Below are 15,899 nucleotides of genomic sequence, written 5' to 3' on the forward strand. Positions count from 1 at the left end.
CAAAAATGGGGGCGCCCATTTAAATTAAGAAAGTTGCTGTCAACCAAGTGCCACTACCATATTGAAAATATTTTTAATCGATAGATCTCGTTGTGAAACAATGATGTGCAAAACATCTTCGATCTAGATATTGTAGTTTTCTAGAAACTTCTAATGCACGCTCAGCCTGGGACACCCTGTATAACTAACGCGTTTTAAATTATTTTTATTTTCCAGGACTCGATATACGACGACTATGGATTCAGTGTAAGTGACGGCCTCTACGTCAAAGGCGTCTACATCAACCGAATTAGGAAAGGAGGTCCGGCAGACATAGTGGGCTTGTTAAGGCCCTACGACAGAATAATCCAGGTAAAAAGAACTTCAAAGAAGGTGATTTTTCCTTGAAAGGGTCTTTAACTTGAATCTTTAGATCTTTATTTTTAATATGAAGAAGCTTTTCATAATGAAAAACGTTCTCAAAAAATCCTGATATCCAGGAAAATAAACAAAAAGAAGGATATACCGGGTGCGTCTAAAAAGTGGGTTACCCCCCCCATAACTTTTTTATTTTTTCAGTTAAAAAAACTAGATTTGGTATGTTAGTATATGACATTTATTAGGATTGACTGACGTATTCAATTGTTTTCGGTCATTTCCTGTATCAGTCATTTTCGACTACAACTTTTGATTTTGAAATGAGAACCTCGGTGTGTTTTTACGTTATGCTATACAAAATGACACTCTGAATAGAATGACATATCATATGTCAACTTCTGACTTTTTGGCATATGGTGTATTTGAAATTATAACTTGCGGTTCGTAACGAAAATTTGACTCGAAATACCAAGTGTGTGGTATCAAATTACTCGTAAAAAAATGATTTTCCCAAATATGCTAACGAGCCACCCTCGTTTCATTTGAAAAAATTGAGATATGATTAAAAATACGATTTGAGCATTTTCTAACGGCCAGGACAAGGCACTAAAAACATTAGACCTTTTTTTGACCTTTTTAATAATGTATACTCTAGCCTGAATAACCATCACTCTACAGCTACAATTTTCTGTGATTTCTCTAAGGCTTTCGACTGTGTAAATCATAATATCTTAATTAACAAATTGCAAAACTATGGATTCAGGGGAGTGCCGCTCGAATGGCTTAAGTCGTATCTTGGCAACAGAAGGCAGCTTGTGAGGATTGATACGTCTATGTCTTCTTGTAAGCCTATAGAATGTGGTGTCCCTCAGGGTTCAGTACTTGGTCCTATTTTATTTCTGGTGTTTATCAACGACATTGCAAATCTAGACATTAGCGGTAAAATCTGCCTCTTTGCGGACGATACTAGTTTCACTTGGAGCGGCCCAGATGTTACAGCACTATATGATACTATATCTAGTGACTTACGCACCATTAAATCTTGGTGCGATTCTAATCTCCTATGCCTCAACCTTTCAAAAACTAAAGTTTTGTCATATAAAAGTACTATACAACCTTTTGACGTCGTGTGACTCTGTGAGATTCTTAGGACTTGTTGTGGACAACTCTTTAAAATGGGACTTGCACATCGAAGCCTTATCAAAGAAACTAAGCTCTGCCTGTTTTGCACTAAGATCAGTGACTAAGGAACTTAACTCATCAACCTCTAGAATGGTCTATTATGCCCTTTTTGAGTCGCATCTTCGTTATGCCCTTCCATTCTGGGGGTACTTGCTGCGCGACAAAATTTGATCGTATTTTCAAACTTCAAAAGAGAGCAGTTCGATACTTATTGGGACTAAACAGTAGAACTCACTGCCAGAATTTCTTTAAAAATTTCAAAATACTGACTCTTCCTTCCTTATTCATTTCTGAATCCGTTTGCTTAATCCGCAAGCACATATTCTCTATTCCGGAAAGGCCTTCTCACAACTATCCACTTAGGAATGCGGAGCACGATATTTATCTGCCAACCCCGAGCTCAGAACTAGTTAAGGCCTCAATACTGTACAATGCCAAGAAAATGTACAATCATTTGCCTTCGAATATCAAGTCACTTTCATTCTTTCCCGCATTTCGCAAAGCTCTGAAATCATATTTACAGGAGAGAGCCCCTATATGCGGTAAACGGACTTTTTTTGTTGATGTTTAATCATGAACAATTTAGAATTTTAATTTTAATATTTTGATCATCTCACACACTGGTTAAAGGTCTAGTATTTAATATTTTATAACTCTTGATTTTATGTTATTATAACATGATTTTATCCATTTACAGTTTTCCTTTTGTAAAATTTTCTAAATACGCCTGTGTTCTGCAATGTCCATATATGTTTTATTTGTAATTTTATGACGTAATTTTTTTTTGAATTGATTTGTATTGTATGACATTTTTCGTATTATTTGTATATTTGTTTTTGTGTTTTTTTTTTGCTGTGTCGATGAAGCTGTTTTGGCTTTTTGTACAATAAAGCGTTGTTTTTTTTTTTTTATTAGACAATCAAATCTCTTTTTCCAAGGCTCCTGGATTAAGAATTAGTGTTTTTAACATAGCCATGGCACTCTAGATTGAAATTTAAAGTTTAATTTCGTTTTAAGCGAAAATGTCAAAAGTTGACATATGATATATCATTATATTCAGAATGTCATTTTCTATCGAATAAAGTAAAAAAATACCGAGGGTGCCATTTATAAATCAAAAGTTGTAGTAATTTCCGATGAAACAGGAAGTGACCCAAAACAATTGAATACGTCAATCAATCCTAATTTATGTCATATACTAACCTACCAAATCTCGTTTTTTTATCTGAAGAAATAAAAAAGTTATAGGGGTGAGCCACTTTTGAGACGCACCCGGTATATGTCTGTATACAGGGTGTCTCTGAATAAAAAAAAATTGAAAGTCATGATTGTAGAAAACCCTGTCTTTTAATTTCCAGAATGCTCCTGATGCACTTGCAGATATTTTTATGAAATTTTGGATGTAAAATATTTTCTAAAATCTTTTACCAGTAGAGTTCTAACAAAGTTTCTTCTTGCAGGTTAATGATACAAAAACAGTGGATTTCGACTGCTGTCTTACGGTGCCACTCATAGCGTCTGCTGGAGATAGATTGGAACTTGTAGTTGCTAGAAACCCTTACTTAACTAACATGTCAGAAAAAGTAAGTATAAGGAAACCATTGCAACGGGGGGTGTCTCACTGTTGGAATTACATGTACCTTTTCTTGGCAGTCGTTGGCAGTAAAATGATATTTCGGCAGTACAAGTACAGGGTGGGTCAAATTCGACGCTTTTAAATGGAAACACCCTTTTCTGTAGGAGATAGACAAAAACTAATATCGGTGTCTGGAGCTCAATTTTCATCAAAAACATGATGGTGAAAACACCACATCAATATCTGTTACCGTTTCGGAGTTACGATCAACAGAAAAACTGATTTTTTATTTTTGACACCCTCTATATTTTTAATTAACTGAAAAGAATTTAAAATTACCTTTCCAAAAATATAGGACACTTGATATTTTGTTATAATCCCCTTCGAAATACAGAATTTTTAGAACTTCGCCACTTTTAACTAGTAGGCTTTGGACCCCTTATTGATGATATGCCCTTAATGGAACTCGAAAACATATTTTTTCAGCAAGACGACGCACCACCGCCTCTGAACGCTGAAATTGTCAGTAAATTTTTGCAACCAATTTCAAGAATAATTGAATAGCTAACCAAGATCCCAGCCGTTGGCCATCGAGGCCGCCTGACTTAGTGCCCATGGATCTAATCCTAATGGATATATTTGCGAAAAAATAAAGGTTCCTTATTCTTCCGTGTATAATCTAGACAGAATTAGAACTACTTAGCAGTTATGAGAGGGTATCTTTCACCCCCACTGAGTTAACGAATTCCGCGAGAAATGTTCAAAAACTGGCCCGTCTGTCCATAACAGAAGACGGTCGATATGTCGAACACCTGTAGCAAAATCTCATGTCTTGGTTTGCTATTTATTTTTATTGTTATTAGATATAGTTTAAATGTGTTGATGTTGGTTAAATATATTTTAAATTGTTATAAAATTCTGCATCTCTCATACCAAATATTATTTTCGTTTTAATTGATGCTCACAGCTAGAATTTTTTTTGCATTACAGCCGGTGCCGTTCAAAGCCTACTTATTTAAAGCGGGCGAATTTTTATATACTCAATATCGAAGAGGAATCGAGCAAAATATCAAGTGTTATATTTTTGGAAAGGTAATTTTAAATTATTTTCAATAAATTAAAAATATACAGTGTGTCCCATATAAAAAATCAAACTTTCTGTTGATAATTCTTAAATTATTAATTTTAAAAAATTATACTTAAACCATTAAATTCTACGTAAAAAGGTGCTTTGGAAATGTTTTCATAAAAATACAAAATTTTCCATAGCAAAAAAGTTACAGCGATTTGTTAGAAATGCATATTTTTGAAAAACACCCCGTAACTCCGAAACGGTAACAGATATCGATATGCGGTTTTCCCATCATGTTTTTGACAAAATTAGTTTTTGTCTATCTCCTACAGAAAAGGGTGTTTCCATTTAATTCAAATTCTAGGCTTTTAACCCACTTTATACATTTTTTACCCAAGTGAGACATCCCTCGCATTGTAGTATAAGTTCGTTGTTCATTTCCACAAACTTCCAGAATTTGGAATACCAATATAATACCAATATTTTTTTGGTACTAAAATAAAAATTTAAAAAAGTACACACCAATAAAATGACAGCGATCTTTATTTCATAGCCATCGCTGACACCTTTTTTCCAATCAATTGTACTTCCTAGATATTTTTTCTAATTGTTTTTTTATTTCTTTTTTCAGGATGCAAACAGTGTAACAAAGCTCTCGTACTCGTCGAGCCAAAACACCATCACGAAAACGTTATAAGCCCGCTTCATCTAAATAAAATAAGAAAATAAATAAATAAAATAAAAATAATTCCAGAAATATATAATAAAAAATATTTATTTTTTATCTTTAGTTAACATTATAATATCCAAATATTTACAATTTAATAAATATTATTACTATTGAAGAGAATCTGTTGAATAAAGTTTGAGATTATTACTATTTGACTTACGTTATTTTATTTTACAATGCCTACCTAAATATAATAATGCCTGGACTATATACAGGGTGAGTAAAAAAATTGTGTAAACTAGACTGACTTTGTTATAATACATTTCAAATTAATGATTTAAATCAAATAGAGAAAAATAAATTAAAATTGATTTATCTTAAATCTAAGTAAATATCTGTAATTTCATCATAAATTTCCCAATCAGTGTACAAATAAAATTTACACAATTTTCCACTCGAAGTACTAAAAATATCGTTCTGTTCTAAATGTGAAATTTATGCAAATAAAAATGGAGTATTTTATTTACATAAAAATGAATAAACAAAAAACACAATTGAAAATATTTGCAAATGTGCAAAATCTTAAGTACAGACTATGAAATTTTCGTTTGTTTTACAGGGTTTTTCGTTTAAGAGAAAATATAAATTTATATTTTTGAAAAGTTCATGACAAGGCAAATAAATTAATATACAGGGGTCCGAATTTTCAAGAAGGCCTGTACTTCAGAAACTAAGAGGGCAAGGAGAAGTCTATGTGTAGCGTCTTGAGTTTCATAAAAGTAGCAAATTGATATGAAAACCGCATCTTTGTAACTCCACTCATAAACGGGAAACCCCATAAAAAACACGAAAATGGACACCCTGTACAATCAAACACTCAGCTATATATTACAAAACCTGAAGAATACAAAAAAGTATTTACGGTATATATTATTTTCATAGACTTAAAATAAAATATAGACTACACTATTTACATCTCAACGCGGACAGACAATATTTTTTGTACACATGTTTACTTCTGGGTACAGTCGACCGAGTCTTCCTCATCCAGCCTATGTTGTCACGTCTTTAATATTATCAATATTTTTTTTCTTGTATACACATATATTGAGATATTAATACTACAGTTTAATAAAGTAGATTTTAATATTCCATAGATGTATTATATAGTCCTTATACTACTAAATTATAAGTCGGATACTGTTTAAAAAGGATAAGTTCTTTACAATATAACAACACCGATTAGAGGCGAGGGAGCCCATCCATTCATTTATTACCTTGTAGTACGTGTCGCACGTGTGCGGTAAAGCTTTGTTGCCGCTATCTCCCCGGCTGTATTAACGCATTTTCTTAGCTTGTAGTCCTTAAGTGTTTATTTTATTGACTTTTTCTGTTCAAGAACTATAAAATATGGTTCGCCAGTGCCAAATTACAAGAAATTTGACTTAAATAATCCATTTAAGTCTTGAAACGACTTTTGACCGGTAGGCAACTCTCAATTTACCCATTGGGAGTCAGTGGCGTTGTTGTAGAAAGGCGCTTATTTAGATAATATTTTAGTAAAATGTAAAATCTGAATTTTTTCTCTTACATTACATTATTTACCTACTTACATTGAAACAAAATCATAATTATAACCCTGTTAATAACTAATAATGTTTTTATTAAAAATATATTCCGGTTTATTCTAAAATTATCTTTAGAATCTAAAATAACATACAATAATTTTAAAATGATAGTACATTTTGAAACAATGTTTTTTAATATACCGGGTCGTCTCAAAAGTGGCTCACCCCTATAACTTTTTTATTTTTTCAATTAAAAAAAACAGATTTGTATGTTACTAGGTATATGACATAAATTTTGGATTTATTGACGTATTCAATTATTTTTGGTCTCTTCCTGTTTCACCGAAATGATTACATCTTTTGATTTTTAAAGGCACCCCCGGTATATTGCTACTTTATTCGATAAAAAATGACTTCGAATAGAATGACATATTATATGTCAACTTTTGATATTGTCGCTTAAAAACAAATCCTATTTTAAATTTCAATCCAGTGTGCCATGGTGTTGTTAAAAACACTAAGTTCTAATCAAGGAGCCTTGGAAAAATAGTTTTGATCGTCTAATAGGTTTCGTGTCTTGTCTAGGCCGGTTAAAAGATGTACAAATCGTATTTTTAATCATACATATGTCAATTTTTTCAAATGGAACAAGGGTGACTCATTAGCATATTTGGAAAAAGCATTTTTTATGGATATTATTACCACACACTTGGTATTTCGAGTCAAATTGTCGTTATGAACCGCGTGTTACAATTACAATTAAACCATATGCGAAAATGTCAAAAGTTGACATATGATATGTCATTCTATTCAGAGTGTCATTTTCTATCGAATAAAGTAGAAATATACCGAGGGTGCCGTTTAAAAATTAAAAGTTATAGTCATTTCCGGTGAAACAGGAAGTGACGAAAAACAATTGAATGCGTCAATCAATCCTAATTTATGTCATATACTAACATACTAAATCTTGTTTTTTTATTTAAAAATATAAAAAAATTATGGGGATGAGCCACTTTTGGGACGGACCCGGTACAATAAAGACAGTACCGAGTTAAATAAATGTAGTTTTCATTTTATCCAGTTCCTATCACCTTCCTTGCTTTAATGGAACAGATTTATGTTTTCTCTAATTTACATAAGAGATCACTTAACCAGAAAAAAATTACAACAATCATATATTTTTTTCTCTCCCTGTCGCCGATTCTATTATATCTGTGGAATAGATCCTGTTTTGATTAATATTAGGAGTTGTAAATGTTTGACTAAAATTAATAATTTATTATTAATTTCAAAAATTACGTCATTTCGATTATAAAATTTCTTCTATAACGTGTATTTTATTATTTTTATCCTTTTTGGACTCTAAGACGTTTTTTATAAATTTTTATTTAAAAAACCTGTCCTAAATCTTAATAAAATATAAAAAAGTTTAAATACGATATATTTCTAATTTAATTATTATAGCTTCATTAAAATAAAAAAATTACCCGGCTATGATACGGAGAGTTCTTGAGAAACGAAAGACAGTGTTGTGTTTCTCGGCAGAGTCGTCAGGGAACGACCGTTACGACAGAGACAACCTATCTATCGCTCGTGTCGCACTCGTTATAACCTAAAACAATAACACAACAATAACAAGACATTGTCTGACCGCATGTTCCAGCTATTTATGAATGAGATGCTCAGTCTATATTTTATTTTAAGTCTATGATTATTTTAGTTATATAGATACTATATGTAGGTATAGCTAAAACAAGCATTTTTACAATAATATGTACAGTATTTCTTAAAAATAACTTTCTCTAAAATTGATTTAAAAAAATATAATAAACATATATATTTGGCTACCAGTGTAAATGACAAGACTGTTTAAATACTTGAGCAATTTTATAAAAAATATATACACAAAAAAGTATGCCAAAAAATACACACAAAATACAATACAGGGTGACAAGGAAACTTTTACAGCATATTCTGCAGATAAAAATAAGTAAAAAGGTTCCTATAAATGTATGTTCTAAAATGCTTAGTTTCGGAGATACAGGGTGTAGAAGTTTGGCGCCCTCTAAAAGTAGGAGTCATGCTAACATCAAAATCAAATTTCCATGTCAAAAAACTCCCAGACACCAATTTTCATCCATGTATTGACGTTACTTCAGAAGTTATTTGGAAAAAATCGAAATAAAAATGAAACTTCTACACCCTGTATCTCCGAAACTAAGCATTTTAAGACATACATTTATACAAACTTTTTTACTTATTTTTATCTGCAGAATATGCTGCCCAAGTTTCCGGAATACAGTTCGGACCACCCTATATATTTATATTAAATTATTAGATCTACAATGAATACAAAGACTGAAATGAATATTTCTTTAAAACTGTTGATATAAGTAATAGTAAAATAGCAAACCAAAAAATAGCGTCATAGCAGCTTTGAGAACGACTACCGATGGGCCGACTTCCATACTATTTTATTTATTAAAAATTGACATTAAAACTTATAGAAGAACATACATATAGAAGGTGGACCAACAAAAATTTTATTGATCATCGTTTCTATGGCGCCGTTTTTTTTCAACTACACAGTGCATTCAAGATTTTTTTTTATTTTAAGATCGCTACCTTCATTTTTTGCTTCTTATGCATTATTAGCACCGTATAAAGGTAAGACTAGTATTCATAACAAATCAACATAAAAATAAATTTATTTTTACATTAAATCCACTCAGTATTTTTCTAATTGTTATAGTCAATTAAAAATATCATTCAATATACTGTATGTCCCCAGATTGTCTTACAAGAGGAAAAACTATTCATTATTAACTTTTTGAGAAAAATGTATTCTTTATAAGTTTTTGCTTGTTCTTAAATGGTTAATCGTTTATACTTTTACAAATCAATACCGTTTTAGGGCTCGAACTCACTGACGACCAGGTCACAACGCCCTGGCCGTCAGCTGGCCGGATGCATTGCGTTTATAGCTGCGGCCAGATGAACGACCAGTTTCAACAGAGTTGTCAGATCTAACGATGTTTTACGTTTTACCAATTAGAAAATATTGTTTCAGAAAAAATTAAGTTTCAGAAATGTTAAAATATCCGAGTTAACTAAAAAGCGAAGTTGCTATTCGTGAGCTTATTAAATGTTCTAATATTAAATAATACATTTAAAATATTCTTGGATTTTTCGTTAATAAATACTTACCCCGACTATCTCCAACCCCGACTACACGATAACGTCGTTATTTCCATGTTTTTCAAATCCGCGATGCCTGCTATTCCATCAGTCGTTTCAAAACAGAATATTCTACATCCTACGTCTATGTAATTTAATATGTGTAGAGTGAGACATGTAACTCGTGAGATTTTCAGCATTATATTGATAAAGTCATTGTTTAAGTCTCAGAATATTGTTACTTATTTAAAATATAATAATAAAATATTGTTCACATATTGTCTGGTATTATTAGAGACCCAACTTATTCAAATGACAAACAATCTTGAATAAAAGTTCGATTGGATTAGTATACTTAGGGTTTCCTTTTATACATTGACACCCCCTTTATCTTTTTTATTTGACGTTTCCGAAAACTGTCTCAAATGAAAGTGGTTTTTGGTTTGGTTTGCCAAAAAATCCATTTCGCATATCCAAAGTGCTTCAAAAAATCTGGGCGTGGTTCAACTATCTTATTTCAAATTAGGTATAGGATATGCTACATAAAAGTAGTTAGGATTTTTAGAAGAAAATAAAAAAAATAAATAAAAAATTGGGTACTAATTTGAAATAAGAAAGTTGGGCCACGCACAGGATTTCTAAGGCACCCGGTATATGCAAAGAAGACTGTTTTGAAAGATGTATTCCAGACCATTAAACTTTTATTCAAGACACATTTCGAAAACGTCGAATAAAAAAGATACAGAGGATGTATACACAGATATATATATTGCTACAGAGGATGTAGCAATATATATACCTAACCTAACAAACCCTGTATATGCCGGAGGAGTAATAATTGCTCAATATTTGTCTGTTTCATCTTGGCTCTGCCAAAAATCGTAAAATTTAGTGAAATGTAAAATATTCTTACCGCATTTTGGTAGCTGTATTAGTCAAAAGATGATTTTTCCATTTTATGAATCCTCCCCACCACCCCCAGCCAATCTCAAGTCAGTCAAAACTAACTGGGTTCACGAGCTACTGGCATAGAATGTTTTTACCAAATTTGAATGAAATCGTACAATAAAAGAATTTTTGCAACATACTTCTGGATTTTTGCCCACTGTGCGTCAGTGTGTTCGAGCCCTTACAGAAAAAAATTTAAAAAATACGAAAATCTGGTTGATTTTTTTTCCAAATATCAAAAATAAGTTAAGAGTTTTATTGTTCCCCAACAAATATTATTGTTATTTTTTTATCATATTAACGCATGCATATACTTGCTACATGTGTAGATATTTTTATATTATTTTTTTATCGCCTGTAAAATTAGGAATAATGGAGTTTACCACATTTGACCGACAATATGATATCATATATACCTAATCTATATGTATGGTATTTTTATATATTTATGATATCATATATAAATTTTAGAACAAGCAAAAACATTCATGAAAAATGCATTTTTCTTAAAATGTAAATAATAAAAATGTGTTTTCCTGTAAAAACAATTCAGGGACATACTGTAGAAATTCAATTATTTACCGTTCAATTTTCTCTACACAGTGTATATATAATCACATTTTGTACTTAAAAATATTCTTCCTAACATTCCATTACAAATTTTTACGAAAAAAGTAAGTTTCCTTTCGTTCGCATAGTCCTCGAATTATAACTATAATTGTTATTCAAACCATTCAAATCTCCGTTACTATAACCATTCATATATTCACTATGAACACTACCATTCTGATATTTTATAGGAGTATAACTAATCTTGTCTTGTTGCCATGATTTATCAGCATATGGCAACACAGTCTCTTTTTCTTGCTGCTTTTTCTGATCATATTTAGCCTAAAAACCATAAAAATAATTTAAAAAAAAGTACAGTTGTATTAGAAAAACAAAAAAATACCTTATTATAATACAAAACGCCTAAAATGGCCGTCATCATACCAAGTACGTTCATAGAAGTTACAGGGTTTCCCAAAATGAAGAGGGATATTGCAATAACAAATATTCTTTTGCTGCAGTTTGCCACTGCATATGTCAAAGGGGTAACTAGAGATAGAACACTAAATGCTATAATGTTCTGTAACCAATTCAACACACCATCGGCAATGAGGAGACTAATAACCTTGTAGTCATGATATGTCTAAAGCCAATCCAGATAAAATTATATAATATTATAATCTATAAACTGTACCGGGTGTCCCACTAAGGACGGAAAAAAATATTTATAACTAAAGGAGCTATGAGAAATTGCTGGAAATTATTTTCAAGTTTCTAAAACGGCCGCTAGGTGGCGCAACTGCTATAAGAAAATTGATTTTTTACAGAATTTTGCATAGATAATGGGTACTATAAATAACAGCTTCATAATCTTCAGTAAATTTTGGATTTTTTTTGTTAGAACCATTTTCCCCTATCTGCTAAAATAAAGTGGTGGGGGAAGGTTAGATCTATCTTCATTTAAATGTTAATAACTCCGGACTGGATGATCAGAATCCAACAAACAAAGGTTCGTTTAAAAGAGCGTTTCTTACTCTATATTATACCATAAAAATAATAATAATAAGTTTTGAACGTAGACGCTAGGGGGCGCTTTCTCACAATTTAACAAACATAGCGCGTTTTATCAAAAAAATTAAATACGATAGTATGTGTTATTTTAGCTGATAGTAAAGAGTAGTAAAAGCTTAAAAAGTCAGCAAAAACCGCATCTTGATATCTTCTTTCAAACCGAAGATATTAGCAAAATTATAATAAATACCAAAAAATAAGCCCCTTAATTACCTTATTTTTACAACACGGTATCAGTAGCACTCTTGATTATGCCCATTCTAACCTAAAAATAAGATAGAAACAGTTAGTTTATTTTAAAATCGACGAAATACCAGAATACCATAATACCGGATATATTAAAATCTAATAATTAAGATATTAATAATAATGAACAAGAAACGATGATTCAGTGAAGTAATGGTAGGCTTTCGAAAAAAGTTGCTTTTCGCGTAATAGTATAAACCTCAAATTGTTATTAGATCAACATTTTGATAGTCTTTGCAGCGTTTTTTATCTTTTAAATGCTTTTTCAAAATGCCTTTATTATTTGAAGTAGTTGAAGTTGTTGGCATTTTGAAAAAGCAATCAAAAGATAAAAAACGCTGCCAAGACTATCAAAATGTTGATCTAATAAGAATTTGACGTTTATACTATTACGTCAAAAGCAACTTTTTTCCAAAGCCTACCAAGACTTCACTGAATCATCGTTTCTTGTTCACTATTATTAATATCTTAATTATTAGATATTAATACATCTGATATTATGATATTCTGGTATATCGTCGATTTTAAAATAAACTAACTGTTTCTATCTTATTTTTAGGTTAGAATGGGCATAATCAAGAGTGCTACTGATACCGTGTTGTGAAAATAAGGTAATTAAGGGGCTTATTTTTTGGTATTTATTATAATTTTGCTAATATCTTCGGTTTGAAAGAAGATATCAAGATGCGGTTTTCGCTGACTTTTTAAGCTTTTACTACTCTTTACTATCAGCTAAAATTACATATTCTATCGTACTTAATTTTTTTGAAAAAACGCGCAATGTTTGTTAAATTGTAAGACAACGCCCCCTAGCGTCTACGTTCAAAATCTTATTATTATTGTTTATATGGTATAATATAGAGTAAGAAACGCTCTTTTAAACGAGCCCTCGCTTGTTGGATTCCGATCATCCAGTCCAGAGTTATTAATATTCAAATAAAAACAGATCTAGCCTTCCCCCACCACTTTATTTTGGTAGATAGGGGAAAATGGCTCAAACAAAAAATATTCAAAATTTACTGAAGATTATGAAGCTGTTACTTATAGTACGCTTTATCTAGGCAAAATTGTGTAAAAACTCCATTTTCTTATTTTTTGTTGCAGTTGCGCCCCCTAGCGGTCGTTCTACAAACTTGAAAATAATTTCCAGCAATTTCCCATAGCCTCTTTAGTTACAAATATTTTTTTCCGCAGCCGTTACGGCTAATACTTTCCGAGATACAGCCGAGAGCTATTCTTAGTGGGACACCCTGTACAGTGTACAGGGTTGTTCACCTCATTCTCAATGATTGGGTTTTTATAAATTGTGAGTGATGGGATTGTTGGAGGAACTACTAAAGCTAGAATTTAAAATTATTTTCAAAAGGTCCAGGGTGTCCCAAATAAAGAAAAAATATCAAAGTTGTATTTTTTTAAACAAAACAACCTATATATTATTCCATTTTTAGTTTCTAGAAGTAAAATAAAGGTAAATTTGATTAAGGTTTACCGTACTTTAATCTTACCATTTTTGAAACATTTACGATTTTGTGAAAATACACTAACAGTTTTAATGCTTCATTTCTCTAAGTGTATTTAAGTTTTTAAAACCAAATATGGTCCTAAACTTTTTCTATTTACTAAATTTTGTGTTGCAATAATAAAAGTAATACTACCTTATACAGAGTGTGAAAAAATTGATAATAAATAATTACTAACTTTAAACGGTAATAACTTGGTTAATTTAAATGCAACACCCTGTATGTTTTACGTGAATCAGATGCACAATTTAATTGTCTATCAAATTGTATTATATAATTTTTACTTATCTCCTCAAGTTTCCGTAGAAAATGCATTTTCTTATAATTTAGACCATATTTTAATAAATAAATCACTCACAGTTTCTAAAAATCCAATAATTGTTTGGCTACAATACTCTGTGTCGAATAAGGTGAATACCCTGTATAATCTATAAATTATAGTAATTAATAAACATTTTAATTAATACAGAAAATAAGAGAATAACAGCAGATACTACTTAGGTATTGTAAAATATTCTACTTTTAGTGCCATAAAAAATATAATGTCAATATCAAAAACTACTTAAAAAAATCTAAATTGGGAAAGTTCAATAAAGTTTTACAAGATCATAAACTAAGAAATTGTACAGCTTTAGATAAAATGCAATGACTTAAAATCCCATTTATCAAAACCAAAAGCTTATTGTATTAATTTATCAACGTATTATGTTTCTTTTAAAGATTACATTCTTTTAACATAAATGTTTCATTGTACTTACCACAGATTTATCGTTTAACAAAGTTATCAGGTCTGCATATATCCAGATAGGCAAGAACATAAATAAAGCAAGTCTGCCCAGTATGTGTAAGAGTTTTAAGTGATGAATTTTGGTTTCTTTTAATACCTAGAAACAAACAAAATAAAATATTAAAGCAAGTAAAAACTTTGTATAAAAGTTCATTACCTTTTTTGAGAAAATGTTCTGTAAAGAAAAACCTGCTGTTGCCACTAAAGCACTGACTAAACCAATCATGTCAAAGCTGATTTCAGTTAAAGTAGCAATAGCAACTCCGAGGATAATTGGTACTAAACTTAAATACACTTTAAAGGTTTGTTTCTCCCCCATGATTATCCTGGACAAAACCACAGTGAATAAGGGCATTGTTGCTTTAACTAGAACAAATTAAACCACATATAATTCCAATAATAGCTTTAAATAAAAGCAAAATAAACATATGTTAACACCTAACCTACAAAACTCAAAACACTTACCTGTATGGGCATAGGACACAGGAACTTTCCAAATACTGACGTGACTGAAGACGCTGGCAACGAACTTACCCAGAGCCAGAGGAACGATAAGTTTTAAGTAGTAATTCCAGGGTATATCTACGTGTCTTCGTACACCCCATAGCTTGAAAAGGGGTCCACTTAGGACGGTGATACTGAGCAGCTGGACCATCGTCATGGTCATGGGGTACGGGAATTCGTTGAGGACGGTCTTCCCGACCACATTGTTGGTCGAGCTGACCACGTACCATGATACACACAGGAATAAAACCGTGCAGACTTCTTTCGTCTGCTTTTGGTCGGCCATGATGTGCTGGCAACGGACCAGCTGTCACTGTCACTGTCACCTGCATCAGCTGGTAATTTTGAAAGGTGGTGACGACTGACGACACAGAGAAGAACTTTCTTATAAAACTACAAACTACTGCCTTTACCTTTAATGCCAAATAAAGATTATTTCGTGATATTTTTCTTTGTAACATAACAAAATGTTTAGGAGCTCTTTTAAGCGACTTAAAAATTATTTTAAAAGAGTTTCGCGGTATATGTAACTAGTAATACTTTCTTATCAATCTTTAATTTTAATTTTATAACATACTCATTTTATTATTAATAAAATTATGATAGAATAATCGCAGTAACCGTAATAATTAATTGTTAATTATACCACGATATCAGTTTTCTAAAAATAAA

The 15,899-nt window shown here is 31.3% G+C and overlaps 2 protein-coding genes across 4 annotated transcripts in view; one reads left to right on the forward strand and one right to left on the reverse strand.

Moving 5' to 3' along the window:
- The window catches only part of LOC115877712 (glutamate receptor-interacting protein 2), a 291,983-nt gene extending 286,911 nt beyond the window's left edge, over positions 1-5,072 (forward strand). For all 3 annotated transcript variants that reach the window (XM_030893991.1, XM_030893989.1, XM_030893990.1), the window contains 3 exons: positions 217-351; positions 3,000-3,122; positions 4,819-5,072. In XM_030893991.1, coding sequence (XP_030749851.1) covers positions 217-351; positions 3,000-3,122; positions 4,819-4,884 — 324 coding nt within the window. In that variant the 3' untranslated portion in view covers positions 4,885-5,072. The remainder of the gene's footprint in view (positions 1-216; positions 352-2,999; positions 3,123-4,818) is intronic.
- A 4,043-nt stretch (positions 5,073-9,115) lies between these two features.
- On the reverse strand, positions 9,116-15,570 carry LOC115877713 (solute carrier family 35 member E1 homolog). The gene is made up of 5 exons (XM_030893992.1): positions 15,189-15,570; positions 14,881-15,089; positions 14,695-14,820; positions 11,503-11,742; positions 9,116-11,441 (listed from the first exon to the last, which is right to left on the reverse strand). The coding sequence occupies exons 1-5, from the start codon at positions 15,511-15,513 to the stop codon at positions 11,214-11,216; spliced, it is 1,128 nt and encodes a 375-aa protein (XP_030749852.1). The 5' UTR covers positions 15,514-15,570; the 3' UTR covers positions 9,116-11,213.
- Positions 15,571-15,899: the final 329 nt, after the last annotated feature.

Source organism: Sitophilus oryzae, unplaced genomic scaffold (genome assembly GCF_002938485.1).
Source record: "Sitophilus oryzae breed Bouriz unplaced genomic scaffold, Soryzae_2.0 scaffold_1498_pilon_pilon, whole genome shotgun sequence".
NCBI classification, from domain to species: Eukaryota; Metazoa; Arthropoda; class Insecta; order Coleoptera; family Curculionidae; genus Sitophilus; species Sitophilus oryzae.